At 36.9% G+C, this 16,456-nt stretch overlaps 2 protein-coding genes across 3 annotated transcripts; one reads left to right on the top strand and one right to left on the bottom strand.

The window, feature by feature from the left end:
* The first annotated feature begins 705 nt into the window (after nucleotides 1-705).
* Nucleotides 706-3,326, top strand: LOC122144955 (natural killer cell receptor 2B4-like). The gene is made up of 4 exons (XM_042756180.1): nucleotides 706-1,045; nucleotides 1,952-2,074; nucleotides 2,186-2,253; nucleotides 2,742-3,326. Exons 1-4 carry the CDS (start codon nucleotides 706-708, stop codon nucleotides 2,793-2,795), a joined length of 585 nt encoding a protein of 194 aa, XP_042612114.1. The 3' UTR covers nucleotides 2,796-3,326.
* Nucleotides 3,327-7,417: 4,091 nt separating this feature from the next.
* Nucleotides 7,418-15,034, bottom strand: LOC109108613. Of its 2 annotated transcripts, XM_042756156.1 has the most exons (5): nucleotides 14,627-15,034; nucleotides 13,835-14,041; nucleotides 9,130-9,198; nucleotides 8,166-8,527; nucleotides 7,418-8,061 (listed from the first exon to the last, which is right to left on the bottom strand). In XM_042756156.1, the coding sequence occupies exons 3-5, from the start codon at nucleotides 9,168-9,170 to the stop codon at nucleotides 7,664-7,666; spliced, it is 801 nt and encodes a 266-aa protein (XP_042612090.1). In that variant the 5' UTR covers nucleotides 9,171-9,198; nucleotides 13,835-14,041; nucleotides 14,627-15,034; the 3' UTR covers nucleotides 7,418-7,663. The 2 variants fall into 2 exon arrangements, with proteins under 2 accessions (XP_042612090.1, XP_018977268.1); XM_019121723.2 differs by lacking the exon at nucleotides 13,835-14,041.
* Nucleotides 15,035-16,456: the final 1,422 nt, after the last annotated feature.

Raw genomic sequence — 16,456 nt, 5'->3', positions numbered from 1 at the left:
ACAGAAACTTAATTTTAGGAGAACTGTCCCTATCCCTACATTTCATTATCATGCTGTTTATTGTATAAGTTGTGTAAAAATGAAGCTTGATACTTTTGTTCTTTTTTTTCATACTTATAAATTCTTATGTTAAAGAAATTGTAATGGAGTTTTATTTTTGTTTTCAAGTAAACTCTGAAAGATATCTGAGGTGATAATCTGTGACTGTTTTGCCGACTCTTTTCTTCCAGGTGTGTGTGATGTTTATTCAGATGAAACAGTGATATCAGTGATGGAGGGAGATTCTGTCACTTTAAACACTGATGTTACTGAACTACAGAGAGATGATCATATACTGTGGTCATTTAGACTTGACAGCTCAGAGACTCGTATCGCTGAAATCTATAAACAGATCGTCTCTATATATGATAATAAAGAGAATGTTGGAATTAGGGGTTAAGGGATAGAGTTAGGTTAGATGAGAGGATATGTTATCTTAACATAAATCAACAAATTACACTCTGGACTTTATAAACTACAGATCATCAGTGGAGTGATCAAACACATCAGTTTCAGTATCGCTGTATATGGTGAGTAAACTAATAAATCATGTAAAAATGGTCAAAAGAGTTTTTCATTTTAAATTAAATGCAAAACTGAAAATCTGGAAGCACATTGTTATTAATCTGTGATGATTGACAATCTTTAAAGACATCATTATCAATAATGGACTGTTCCTGTTTGTCTTTCATGTTTTTTTTAGGTATTCTGCCTGTTCCTGACATTATCAGAGACTCTTCACAACAGTTTTCATCATCATCAGGATCATCAGTGTCCAGATGTTCACTGCTGTGTTCAGTGTTGAATGTGGGTGCTGTGACTCTCTCCTGGTACAAAGGAAACAGTTTATTGTCCAGCATCAGTGTGTCTGATCTCAGCATCAGTCTCTCTCTACCTCTGGAGGTGGAATATCAGGAGAAAAACACCTACAGCTGTGTGATCAATAATCCTATCAGCAAGCAGACCACACATCTGGACATCAGTCAACTTTGTCAGTCAAATTCAGGTATGTCAGTATTTTGGACTTTTACACTGGATACATTTACTGTGTCCGAGTTGCTTTCACTTTCACCTAATTACTGGCCGTGTTAAAACTCCCCTAGAGTCCATAATTGGACTGTTTGATGCATTTAATAATGTCATGCTGGTTTATCAGTTAAATGTTTTATTGAGATTTTTGTTTTTGTTGAATTTACACCGGCTCACACAAATTAAGCATTTTGACTAATCACACCTTTTTAGGAGTGTGTGTGTGTGTGTGTGTGTGTGTGTGATGGTATGTCCCCACTTTTCACAAAAACACTCCCAGCACATTATGTGAAGGTTATATTCTTAGCTATATAAATGATAGAAATTAAACTTCACAGACAGAATGTGTATGATGATAAGCATCCCAGCTAACACGGAACATTCCTACAACTTTCACTAATGTTCTGTAAAGGTTAAGATAAATGTTACGATTAATGTTCTTTAAATAAAATTTTTAGAACATTGATATAACATTAGTACTATCTGATAAGTGTTCTTATGATGTTGAACTTGAGAGAAATATTCTTAGAACAATGTTCTTTGAATGTCTTCATGATGTCTTTACTGAAGGTTATGGTTGAGTGAACACATTCTAAGAAATACATTTTGGGAACATCCATTTTATTCTTGATGAATGTTATCAATAACCTATTAGTTTAAATTGGTATATAAAGAAATATATGAAGTTATATATGCTATTATAGATACTCTTAAATGAAAAACATTTTTAAAACATACATTTCTTAGCAGGGAAATTGCTTTATTCAATTTAGAGGAGTACACTGAGAAAGATGTGGAATTATATGTTTTTTTTTTATTTTTATCTTGTTCATCTCTGTCACTTACAGTAGTCGAATGACTGTTTGTGTTTTATCTATTTCAGAATCCAACCAAACTTCACTTCTTCTAGTTGTGTTGCTCTTGGTCTTGCTGCTGTTAGTGGTCACAGCTGTAGTTGTGTTGATGATCCGTCGACGCAGAAATTACACACAAGCAAAACAAGAGGGCAAGTACAGTATTACTTACAACCAAATATATAAAAGTGTCAAAAAATATTGGAAACAACATTTCAGTTTCTTAAACTTGTTTTATTATTTTATAAATTATTATCAAACAGCTCAGAGTAATGAGGAGGAGGTTGATTATACTGAAGCAACATTCATTAAACATAGAGATCAGGATATGGTAAGATTTGTTTGCTATTCTCTGCTCTAAATCTCTTTGCTTATAGAGATCTTGCTAAGCTGCTGTAGTTATATCCCTTAACACTCAGACATCATACACAGTTTTAAAAAATCTGTAGGCCTATTTAATGGTTCTTAATGTGCTTATGCTTGCTTGTTTTCTTTTGTGGATCGAGTAATGAATCTATTGGAATCCTTGGAATTGACTGTTGATTTTTTTTTGTTTTTTCTGTTATTTTTGTTTTTTCTTTGCATGTCTCCTATGAATAGATTCTGAATCCAATGGGACACTTCTTTTCCTATTTAAACTGTCTTTGTAGGAATAAAAATAACCCCATCTCACATAGTGTTTTTTTTTTTTTTTTTAATTGATTGTTATTATTTGTGTATTAATTGTCATTTTCATTTTCTGACTGTGCTTTAAGCATGTGTAGAATCATTATTGTGCTCTCATCTCTCTCTTGACTTCTCCATGTGTGTTTCTTACAGGGGGCTAATGGACACGATCGGACGGTGTATTCAGAAGTTGTTTTAAGAAGATGATCATGTAGACTGTATTATCATACAGCTCTGTTTATTACAGGACAGAGCGTGTTGAGGTGTATGTCAGTGTGTAGCAAAGTTCAAAACCCCAGTTAAACTGCAAATGCAGTGGTTGTAGCTACAAATGACTGAATTTCAGGATATATTTTTAAGTAATTTCTAAAAAATATATATATTTATCTTTATTAAGAAAGACCACATGTCACATTTCAGGGATTTTCATATACACAAATACAAACAGGTCAAATCTGTTCAGTACTGTAGGATGCTTGTATAATTGCTGTGCTCATGGCTCCCTCTGCAGACTCTCTGTGAGACTTACAGGATGCTTAAATGGGTTTGACTCTCTGCTGGTAGATAACCATATGTGGGTCAAAAAGCTAAATTTTCAAAATGATGGAAAATGAATTTTCAAAATTTTAATTTAAAAAAAAATTATTTTTAAACATTTTTAATTTATTGCTGCCTTCCGATATTTCTAAAATATCAGTTCAAGAATATAATCTCAGGTTCTTTTAATTATTTATGTCATTGTGGTGTGGTGTGTTTTTTGTTTTGTTTGTTAAATATTTTAATTTGATGTAATCAGCAAGCAATCATTTTCTATGTGCATTCGGTAGGTAGTGAATGCTTCAGTCCAGGTACCTAACCTACATGTGATGCATTTACTCATATGACATTTTATTTTCTGAAGAAAGGTGTCGTAATGCAAAACACAGTAAATAATGTGCTATTTAACAAAATGTTCTGCAGTAGTTATCAGTATTAACTATGTCTGTGTAATGTGCTTCATTTATGGACACTGAATGAAGCTAACATATAATATCAGTAACATCTGAATGAATATCTCCAGTTTTAGAGTCAATCTAACCTGACAAACACAGTTCATGTGATTTAATGTGACTGATTATTCATGGAATTTTTATTTAATTTAATTTCATTGAATGTTTTTTATTTTTTATTGATGCTTGTTGTTTTTTTTTTTTCTTGTAGGTTTTTTTATTTGAATGTTTGAAGGGCTGTTGAAGTGACTTGTGTATAACTGAACAAGCATTATTAAACATTTTCTCTGCACTGATTATTTTTTGTCTCTTTATGCCACAGTAAAGCCCTGACGTATTCATGGAAAACTGATGCACATTTTTAATTCTGTTTTTCTGAATCCCAGGATCAGATGTTGTTTTCAGTCATAAGATTGGATTCTGTTGTTTGTCTGTCACATTATTGACAGTATGCTTGAAGCTAAAGCCTATGGTTTCACAGAATGTGAATTTATTTGTAAGAGCATTACATGTGCGAAAATTTTACATTGTAACCTTAACATCATGAATACGTTTTTAATTGCTTTTGGACTTGCTCTCTTAGCTCAGTGTACAATATGTGGTTTATTCTCCAAGTAAAATTTATAAACAAATAACAAAATTATATTTCTTTATGCACATGTTAAGAAAAAGAAATGTATAGATAGATATGTTAAATATATATATAAAAAATAAATTATAAAATTTTTATGCATATATTAGATCAGTTCTGTTTGATTCAACATGTCAAGAAAAATATGTTAAAATTTAAGTGTGTTTTTATTTGAGTGATTAACTGATTGCACAATCTATTCATGAATAAATTTCATTAACCTGTAACAGGGTCAACCTTCCACCCGGTTACAGCACCCCTGCTGACACGGCAGCAACTTCATCTGTTGTAGTTACATACTTTTAATATTCTATGCTTTATATGTCAATGACCAGAATATCTTGGAGTTCTACTTGTGATAATTGAGGTCTGCTTGTTATAACTGAATTCAGCTGATTGTCCTTAATTGCTAATCTACCTAGAAAAAGGGTGAATGTTCGTTGTAAAACAAGCACTGAAAATGTAAAGATGTAAAGAATAAACAGTAAAGATTTAAAGAAAATATTTCAGAGTTGCTGAATGAATGTGATTAGCAGTATTGACAGCATCTGTGGACGAGTATTAAAAAACTGTGCTGAGCAATTATCCATGGTTTTTACTTCACTATTCCAAAGATCTTTAGATCAATGCATAGTACCAACTATCTGGAAAACTTCAACTATCATACCTTTTCCTAAAATCAATAAACCATTAGAGCTTAGTGACTTTCGACCAATTGCACTGACCTCTTTGGTGTTTAAAAGCATTGAAAGGCTTGTTAAAAGATATGCAGTGTCAAAACCCCAACATATACTGGACCCTTTGCAGTTTGCCTACCAGCCAAATAAGGGAGTGGATGATGCAATTTTAACATTGTTGCACATTGTATATTCGCATCTTGAAGATTCTAAAAACCATGTGAAAACCTTATTTGCTGATTTTTCATCGGCTTTTAATATTATATTGCCAACTGTGTTTGTCGAAAGATTAACCACAGAGTTTAACCTGGATGGGGGACTGATTATGTGGTTGCGGGACTTTTTAAGGAACAGAGTACAGCAAGTGAGTGTGGGTGGATCAATATCGGAGAAACAAATTACTAATGTCGGATCCCCACAAGGCTGTGTCCTCTCACCCCTACTGTTTATATTATACACACATAAGTGTATAAGTGCCCACTCCGGTAGATTTCTTATCAAATTTGCAGATGATACTGCACTAGTTAGTCTACTAAAGGGGGACGAGGACAGTCACGGACCTGTTTTAGATGATTTTATCTCTTGGTGTGACATGTCAAATCTTAAGTTAAATATTTTTTTTAAAAAAGGGGATGTGTATTGATTTCTTCAGTGAGTGTAACCAATATCAAAGGGGAGTCAATCCAGAGTGTTGATGAGTATCTTGGGGTTGTCTTTGATCATAAACAGATGTGGGATAAATGGACTGAGACTGTGAACAAAAAAGGACAGCAAAGACTCTACTTCCTTAGGAAGATGATGTCATTTAATGCAAGCATCTCAATCCTTAGAGTTTTTTATAACTCTTTTATTGAAAGTGTTTTTACATTTTGTATCACCTGTTGGTTTGGAAATGCCACAATGAAACAAAAGAGTTCGATTAGGAAAGTTTTGAGTACAGCGAGCAAAATAATTGGTATCCCTTTGAGAGGTCTTGAACAAATTTACCAAAACAGATGCCTTGGTAAAGCAACAAAAATCACAGCAGACAGCAGGCATCCCCTGTTTGTTAACTTTGAGAAATTACCTTCGGGGCGAAGATTCAGGATGCCAGCGATTTTTAAAAACAGGGGGAAAAACTCCTTCCTGCCACAGGCAGTTAAACTGTTGAAGGTCATGTTGTAGGTGCTTACTGAGCTGGTCTCAGGGTTGATTGTATTTTATTCTTAGTTTTATTTTTTTATTTTTTATTTTATTCTCTATTATGTTTGTATTATGTGTATTGTTGGTGCTGTACGTGTGCATGTGAAACGCAAGTGACAAGGGGATAATAAAGTAAATCAATCAATCAAATAGGTTATGATGTTAAACTTTTCCATGTGTAATGCTCTTCCCCATATCTCACTTACATCACAATCAACATCCTGTAAAACCTGTCCTTGATATTAACAATAGTGTATGTGGAGTCAGTAGTGTATGTGAAATAAAACTCAGAGAAAGAAATAATCCCTCCTAGCATTTTTGTTAATAGAATAAATATGTACTTAATATGCATACTGTACAAACTTTATATCAGCATCTGTGCACATGCTTTATCGTTGAATTGAATCCACATTGAACTAAAATGTGCTGAATAATGACACTATTGAAGTAGAAATTGAAGTTGTTTAACATTAACACTGTTTATTACTGTTTATTTGACAGAGTGCTATGACAAACTCCCGTTCACCTTTCTGCACACTGAACATGCAACAAATACAATATGGTGGTGTTGTTGGTTTTGCTTGACAGAAAACTTGCGCTTGGAGAACTGTTTACACTGATGAATTTTAGCATTTTTTCCCCCCTTTTTTTCAAAATGTTTCTGTATAGTTTAGCAAATATATTATAGGTATACAAGTATATGGTATATACAACTGTTCAAATATTGTGTTATTAAGCAAACTCACTGCATTTCTATATGTGTACATTGCTTTGCAAACATACTGAATGTTATCTAGGCCATTTATCAGAGTTTTTCAAAGTTTCTATATGATGATCCAAACCTAAAGTGGCATTGTCTTTTCCAAGTCTGTTGTTAAGTGACAGCATTGTTATTCTTACTACCAATAGCTTTATTTTATACCTTGTACAGTTTTGAAATTAATTAATTGTAACAATGGCATGGGTGAACAGCATTTAAACAAAAAACAAAAAAAACACTTTAATGTTCTAAACTCTAAAGAATAAATATAGGGAGGTAAATTTGTAGTAATTGACAAACTTGTAGAGTGATTGCATGTTAAAGCATCACCTTTGAATGCATGTTGAAAATGAATATTTACTTGAAATATTCATCAACTTATTCATTCATTGTTCTTGTTAAATCTGGTGGTGGTGATGCTATTTATTAGTAGTAGTAGAGGTAATGAATTATTATTGTTATACATTTGTGTTATTTACTAGTAACACTATTTTTGTAAATACGAACAAGAAAACATCATAAAAGTAGATTAATCAAAGAAAACTTAAACTGTAATTCACATATTTGTAATCATGGAAAAATTGCACAGCTTTGCAATGATGTTGTCAAGCCCTTACTTTGTTATTTATTAAAAGTTCTGATTACTTACTTACTTACTCTTTACTGATTACATTTTAATATTAAACATGCACTGTTGATTGACTATGACACTTTTGTAATGTCATGCTTTTATATGAAATATCTTATGTTTTGTATTTTCAATGTCTCATTGTCATTAATTGTTTCCTGCCCCTCTTGGTTATGTTAGGTTGTTCTAGGCATTAATTAGATGATGATCAGTGATGGCAGTCATGGTCAGAATTATTTTGATAGCGCAATAAAGCCAGTATTTCCCCAACATTCTCCCTCAAAGTTGTTATGAGACCTGATACATTCTGACTGTAGACGAGTCGATTCTCTGCAACTTTTTCTGCTGCCTTCATCACATCTTCCATGGCCTCTATCACAGGTGCCCAGTGGATGAAGCTTTGAGCTTGTCTCTCCATTTCAGTGACTCTTCCACTAAGAACAGTCAGAAGGTACACAGCTCTCCTGACCATTTCCTGAATATCAGCTGTGAACTGTAGATTCTGCTGCAATTCTACAATCTCCTTTTTTCTCTCACTTTCAGCATTACTTATTGCATTTGAAGCTTTAACAATTTCGCTGGTTCCCACAGCCAGCATTATTATACCTAGTGGAAAGCAAGAATCATATCAGCCAAAAATATTGGTCAGTTGTACTTGTTAAGCTGATGATAAAAAGAAAAGTAGTAGTGGATCAGGGAGGATTTCTCACCAGGAATCCATCCGAGGATTGGTATTGCAGCCAGTACCGCCCCTCCAATTGTTACACCTGTACCCGTGTTCTGTCTAGCTCTATAACTTTCTATTTCTTTAGATTTATCCGAGGCGTTGCCTTTTTCTTCGTTCTGCTGCTCTATGCATTGTTCTAAATATTTTCGTTTTTCTTCAATCATTTTCTTTGATTTTTCCAGGCACTGCTCAGCATGCTTAATATGCCTCTTCATTTGTTCATAATTGGGCCTAGCTGTTGGATGAACTTGTGCATCCAAGATAGACTTGCAGGTGTTACAGATGGAGACAATTCCCTTATTTAGATGCGAAACAATTGTCTCCATAGACGGCAAATCCATAACACTGCAAATTTAAAAGAAAAGGAAAGAGAAAAATATTTCATTTGTATTTCACACAGTCATAATAATACTAAATCAACACTCACATTGAATAACAGCAATACTTTGTAAATATACACAGGTTAAAAAAAAACGTACTCAAATAAGTTGCACTGCCTAATTTCATCTGTCGTACGGAAACAAAACAACAACAACAACAACATGTATATATATATATATATATATATATATATATATATATATATGATTGATATTGTGTGTTAATAATATTGTGTTTTGTTGTTGACTTGTGTAACAAAATTACAACAAAAACAATAAATTCCAATAAGTTCTGTCTAGTGCTCCTGTTTTCTGTTTCCCCTGTCTGATTGCTCTCACCTGTTTCTTGTTACACTTATTATTCTTTGTGTATTTACTGTGGGCAAACTCCATCCCTATGCCCTACTCACTCCGAGGGGGCAGAGCCCCAATTAAATCCATTTCTTACCTATTGAACTTATTTAAACTTCATATTAAATGCAACACGAAAGTCAGAGCCAGTAGCTGTGGGTGGGGCTCTGACATGTAGCACAATTACATTTTGTGTGAGCTGAGTATGAGTCTCACCTTGTGGTCGTTTCCTGGTCCTGCCCCCTTCTCTCTTCCATTTTTCTTCCTATACTCTCTTCAAGTGTACTATTTGAATAAAGGCAACATGATTCAAAATATGCAAACTCGAACTCTCACACCATCTAGATCTAAAATGAATTGACACCCTTGGTCACATGACCATAAAAGATAAAATTAGTTCAGAGACCACCACATGTACCCTTCCCTTTGCTAATGGAATTATAGAAAGACCCTTCATAAAGAGGTACCAGCCAGGTAATTTATACATTTATTTTCTCTCACAGTACAATCATTTCTAAAAGAAGTAAAACAGGGCTCGACATTAAGCTTTGACATGAGCTTGTCCTTCGGACAAGTAAATCAATCATTCACTTGTCCGAGTAAAAAAGTTAAAAAAGTATTTATTTATTTTTTTTTTTTTTGGCACAAATGTAATTTATTCTGAAGCAGTCCCGTCAGTGCTCTATCAGGTATAACCTTAATCAGCATATTTGTGATATTTGCCTTAAATTGATTGCTGTTACACTTTTTACATTTATGAAGGACAATATTTTCCTAACCTGATTAAATGTACATGTCTCCATTTACGTCGAATTCTTACATGTGATCAGTACATTAAGTGTCCAAATGCATAAATAATGTTTTACATTTTTGACATACATATTTGAAATGTTGGAAAAATGCAATGATACTTTTAAATATGAAAATAAACCACCAGTAGGTGGTGGCAAGTCAGTGTCTTAATGAGTGAATCATATTCAATTAGTTCTATCGATTAGTTCAAACGGCTGATTCATTCAATAAATGAAACAAGTAAGTATAAATGGCTCACTGAATCATTGACTCGTTCAAAAATGAATCATTTAGTAACGAGATAGTTGTTGTGTGTTGCTCGAAGATGCGTGACTGTTCTGCTGTGGCTTTGTTTAGAACTATTTTCATTAGCGAAATGGAGCAAAAACGATACTAATCTGTCTAAAATGTAAGTCATATTATTTGTTTATTTGACTAAAATTGTCTAAAATCAATATCACATTTGCAATCAAGCTGAAGGTCGAGAAATCATCCCTCCTGGTCGTGTGATGTTGCATATATTATATAGAATATTTATATTTTTTCTAGCCTATGTTTGTTCACATTTGTTTCTTTGTGTGTACTGTTGCGCTTATAGTTTTGATTTCTCCGCGAGTCAGACTGGTGTAGCAGTCGATTCTGGTCCCCTCTGGAATTCCTGTTTCCCCTCGGGTTACCAGGTCTGTGGAATAAACCCGACCAAATAGTTAATCAAACATTGCCCCAAAGTAGCCTAATTCCGCGGGGAAAAAAATATGTGGATTTGGTAACACTGCAGCATGCAAATTAACCAAACACAACTGTATTTAAGGAAAGCAAAAAGGGACAAATTTCTTGCTAAACTGCAGCATAGTAAAATGATTCTCTCACTTCAGTTAATGTTCTATTATTTTTGTATTCATCTTACAATTGTTCCTTTGTTTTTGTCTTATGTCAGAGTTTTTGCAGCTTAATTTTTCCTATGCAAATTAGTGTAATCTGTCCGTGCTGACGTCCAAACTCAGGGCATAGGCTATTACTGTTTCCATATAGAGCAACAATACATTTGAGCTAATATTCTATTTGATTAATCTGTTTACCTTCTTACTGATACAATGGAATATAATTAATCTGAACACTTATTCAAACGTTATTTATTTATTTTTTCACAAGAAAGCCTTTCATACAAGATGCAAGTGTGGAACATAATGTTGTAATTGTAATTGGCATACAATCTCAGAGTGCACCAGATAAATCAGTTGATCAATCATTCAAAATAGCTCAGTTATAAATTAGGGAGATGACCAAAACAGATTTCAGTACTTCAATAAGTTGGTATATTAATATTATATCAGTTAAATATATATATATATATATATTATATATATATATATATTGTATATGTATATATATATATATTTGTGTGTGTGTGTGTGTGGTGTGTGTGTGTGTATATACATATTGTGACGCGTGTCCCGAGCACTCATCAGCGTCGCCCTGGCAACAGCGCAGGCACACCTGCGCCTACTCATCACGGGCTGAGCGGCCACACCTGCGTGCCATCAGCTTCTTATTTAAACCCCGCAAGCGGGCACAGAGGGGAGAAATGTCTCCACGAGAGCCGGCTAACATTGTCTTTTCCTCTGCCCCTAGAAAGCAGCGTGTGACCGCCAGCCCCAACGCCACGGGAGAGCACGGACCCACACTGCACTAGACGCACTTCCTAGACAAGACGCCGAGCACCGAACACCCAAACCACCTCACTGCACTGCCTTTTTTCAGTTAATAAAATCCACCCTTCGGGGAACTTCCCTCATCCTCGTGTCATGTCTTACTTCACCCCGCCACACTGGTGGAGAATGCGGGCATAACAACTGAAGTGGACACCGACGACCCCACCCCTCACCGCGGCTACGAGTGGACTGGTTTGGATTTCTTTGTTTTGATTTTTTTCCCTCACGGTCTTTGCCTCACACGTCTTCTCTGGTTCCCCAGGTGGCTTTCCCCCCCCAACCAGAGTATGTGAGTGGAGTAGAGTGGCAACAATTTCCCCTCTGCGCTCCAAGCATTTAATAATCACTCCGCTCCAGCTCCGCTCCAGGTTCACAATTTCCCGCTCCCGCTCCACTCCGCGCTCACTGAGATCAGAAACACCGCTCCGCCTTCGCTCCATGGCTAAAATATTTCAGTATGTTTCGCACTGTTATGTTCATAACGTAGCCAAGATTACATTTGTTTGAATGCATTATTGCGTAAGCGTTTGCATGTGAATGCACTGTACCTGTTTAAATCATGCTTTAACATGAAAATATTCAGTAAAAGGAGCAGACAAACTCCTTGAGATATGGCCTATAACTTCCCCCGCTCAACTATTCCAACCTTCTGATTTGAGAGATCCATGTATCAAGCTATAGCTAAATATGTTCAACATGTGAATTTGTGCTAAATATACACTAATATTACGGGCCGCTGGCATGAATTGTACTTGTGATAGAGCGGTGGTGGAGCGCTCTTGGAGCGAGTGAAAACCACGACGCTCCGACTTTTAAAAAATCCGCTCCTCGCTCCAGTCAAAATCACACCGATCCACTCCGCGCTCCACTTCCACTCCGCTCCGCTCACATACTCTGCCCCCAACGATGGAAGAGCTGCTAAAACATCTCACCGAGGTGAGCATCCGCCAGCAACAGATTATGGAGCACATGGAAGAGCTGCTAAAACATCTCACCGAGGTGATGGTCCGCGATGAGCATATTATGGGGCACATGGAATACGCTACCGGACCCCCGTGTCCAAGCAACCCAGCTGCTGCCCAGGATGACTGGCCATGACGATATAACGATGTACCTCCAGATGTTCGAGACCGTAGCTGTGAGGGAAGCGTGGCCCAAAGAAGATTGGGCACGCTTCATTGCACCCTTGCTCACGGGAGAGGCTCAGTGTGCCTACTTTGCGCTTCCCCCGGAGCTAAACACCTCCTACGAGGACCTACGAAAGGAGATCCTGGGACGAATGGGGGTTGTCACCAATCAGCGCGGCCCAGTTGTTCAACGACGAGTGGACCTTCGACCCGCGGCAGCCAGCCCAGGCCAAAGCCGCTACCCTCTCCCGTCTGGCTCAACACTGGTTGCTGGCCAGGGGGGTCCCCACACACACACCAGGTAGCGGAGCGCGTTGTGGTCGACCGCCTCCTACGTGCCCTTCCTCGCCACTACGGCAGGCCGCCGGGATGCGGAACCCGGCCAACGTAGACGAGCTGGTCGAGGCCATCGAGCTGGCGGAGGCCACCCAACACCAGGAGTTAGGGGAGAGAGCACCGCCGTTTCCCAACGGCCCCATCGTCATGGTGTTCCTGGCGCTCCAGGACTTCCACTTCACCCTACGACATCGGGCGGGGACGGCCAACGCCGATGGACTCTCCCGTCTGTGGTCAGCTTTTGCAGGTCTGTCAGGCACCACTCCCCGTCCTCCCCCGATCTCCCCACTGCTCCAGAGGACTAGGACGACGCTTGGGGGGGGGGGGTGTGACGCGTGTCCCGAGCACTCATCAGCGTTGCCCTGGCAACAGCGCAGGCACACCTGCGCCTACTCATCACGGGCTGAGCGGCCACACCTGCGTGCCTTCAGCCGCTGCTTATTTAAACCCTGCAAGCAGGCACAGAGGGGAGAAATGTCTCCACGAGAGCCGGCTAACATTGTCTTTTCCTCTGCCCCTAGAAAGCAGCGTGTGACCGCCAGCCCCAACGCCATGGGAGAGCATGGACCCACACTGCACTAGAAGCACTTCCTAGACAAGACGCCGAGCACCGAACACCCAAACCACCTCACCGCACTGCCTTTTCAGTTAATAAAATCCACCCTTCGGGGAACTTACCCTCATCCTCGTGTTGTGACCTACTTCACCCCGCACAAATATATATATATATATATATATATATATATATATATATATATATATATATATATAGTGTGTGTGTTATATATATATATATATATATATATATATATATATAAATAGCACAAATAAGTAAATAGCACGAATAAATTTGTTGCAAGTTAACCACAAACATACAGATGTAATATGACAATACTTGACAGTTGCATTAAATATTGGACTGCCGAAAGAAAATGTAACCTTTTGAAAACATACCTGAAGGTAATGCAGGTTTATCTTGCAGTATCTTTCTTTCTAAAGGTATGCTTCTTCATTCATGGGGAAGAAGTCTGTGTGGGATGGAGTCTTAGCTGCTTTTATAAACTGCATCTGGAAATCCCCAGGTTTTCAAGAAGGGACCAACTTCGTTAGCAACTTACTGTAAGTCTTGTGTGATCAATGATCCATTAAGCTTATTATAGACTGCAGTAAAAAAAAAAAAAAAAAAAAAAAAAAAAACCAATTCTGAATACAAAAATGACAATATAAAAACCTTTATATTTCTTGTAATACAGGCAGACTATTTGTCATGATTATGTTCAGTTTAGTTCAGTTCCTGTCATGTCTGTTATAACTCTCATTTGTTTCCATGGTTTGATTAGTTAATTCTTGTCCAGCTGTTCCTGTTTAGCTCCCTCATTTACCATGTTTGTACATATACAGGTACATTTAAAAAAAATAGAATATGATAGAAAAGGTCTTTATTTTTTGTAATTTATTTAAAAAAGTAAGTTTTCTTATATTCTAGATTCATTGCACACAAACTGAAATATTTCAAGAGTTTTTTTGTTTTAATTCTGATGGTTACGACTTACAGCTTAGGAAGATTAGAAATTATATATATATATATATGTGTGTGTGTTATATATATAAAATTAAGTAAATAGCATGAATAAATTTGTTGCAAGTTAACCACAAACATACAGATGTAATATGACAAGACTTGACAGTTGCATTAAACAATTGCATTGGACTGCCGAAAGAAAATTTAACCTTTTGAAAACATACCTGAAGGTGATGCAGGTTTATCTTGCAGTATCTTTCTTTCTAAATGTATGCTTCTTCATTCATGGGGAAGAAGTCTGTGTGGGATGGAGTCTTAGCTGCTTTTATAAACTGCATCTGGAAATCCCCGGGTTTTCAAGTAAGAAGAGACCAACTTCGTTAGCAACTTACTGTAAGTCTTGTGTGATCAATGATCCATTAAGCTTATTATAGACTGCAGTCAAGCCTGTCGCACTGCAGTCAAGCCTGTCGCACTGCAGTCAATCCATGTCCACAGCACTCAGAAATCAATCCACCCACTGCTGACATCACATTAAAAACTATTCCCAGGCCCTCAAAGGACAGTAAAAAAAAACTCTGGAGACTGGTGAGATCAGACAGTTGCTGCAATACATTATTGCTCAGCTGACATGAACAGCTCAAAAAAAAAAAAAAAAAATAAATAAATAAAACTCTGAATACAAAATGACAATAAAAACCTTTATATTTCTTGTAATACAGGCAGACTATTTGTCATGATTATGTTCAGTTTAGTTCAGTTCCTGTCATGTCTGTTATAGCTCTCATTTGTTTCCATGGTTTATGATTAGTTAATTCTTGTCCAGCTGTCCCTGTTTAGCTCCCTCATTTACCATGTTTGTACATATACAGGTACATTTAAAAAAAATTAGAATATGATAGAAAAGGTCTTTATTTTTTGTAATTTATTTTAAAAAGTAAGTTTTCTTATATTCTAGATTCATTGCACACAAACTGAAATATTTCAAGAGTTTTTTTGTTGTAATTCTGATGGACTTACAGCTTAGGAAAAAAATAAATAATTCAGTATCTCAAAAAAAAAAAAAATAATATTCCATTTTGAGCTTGATTAGTTTGATTAATTTTCAGTATAAATACTGGGTACCTCCTGGGCTAGTTTAGAACATGCAACCACAATTATGGGAAAGACTACAGACTTGACACCCTCCACAAGGGTGGCTGTTCACAGAGTGCTGTATCAAAATATATTCATAGAAAGTTGACTGGAAGGAAAAAGTGTTGTAAGAAAAGGTGCACAAGCAACAGGGATGACCACAGTCTTGGGTAAACTGTCAGGAAAAGCCTTGGGAGAGCTTCACAAGGAGTGGACTGAAGCCAGAGTCAGTGCATCAAGAGTCACCACGCTCAGACGTCTTCAGGAAAAGAGCTACAGCTGTCACATTCCTAGAACCAAGCCACTCCTGAACCAGAAAAAATTAAAAAAGCATCTTACCTGGGCTAAGGAGAAAAAGAACTGGACTGTTGCTCAGTGGTCCACAGTTCTCTTTTCAGATGAAAGTAAATTTTGCATTTCATTTGGAAATCAAGATCTGGAGTCTGGAGGAAGACTGGAGAGGCACAGAATCAGAAGTTTCTGAAGTCAGTGATGATTCGTCCACAGTTCTCTTTTCAGATGAAAGTAAATTTTGCATTTCATTTGGAAATCGTGATTTCAGAAGTCTACCAGGAGATTTTGGAGCACTTTATGCTTCCATCTGCTGACAAGCTTTATGGAGATGCTGATTTAATTTTGCAGCAGGACTTTAGCACCTGCCCACAGTGCCACAACCACTTCCAAGTGGTTTAATGACCATGATATTACTGTGCTTGATTGGCCAGACAGCATGCCTGACCTGAACCTCACAGAGAATCTATGGGGTATTGTGAAGAGGAAGATAAGTAACATCTGAATAACAATACAGAGGAGCTGAAGGCCGCTATCAAAGCAACCTGGGCTTCAATAACGCCTCAGCAGTGCCACAGGCTGATCGCCTTCATGCCACGCCACACTGAAGCAGTAATTCATACCAAAGG

Source organism: Cyprinus carpio, unplaced genomic scaffold (assembly GCF_018340385.1).
Source record: "Cyprinus carpio isolate SPL01 unplaced genomic scaffold, ASM1834038v1 S000006809, whole genome shotgun sequence".
NCBI lineage: Eukaryota > Metazoa > Chordata > Actinopteri > Cypriniformes > Cyprinidae > Cyprinus > Cyprinus carpio.
The sequence above is the reverse complement of the archived record's forward strand: the minus strand, read 5'-3'. Positions and strand labels throughout refer to the sequence as shown.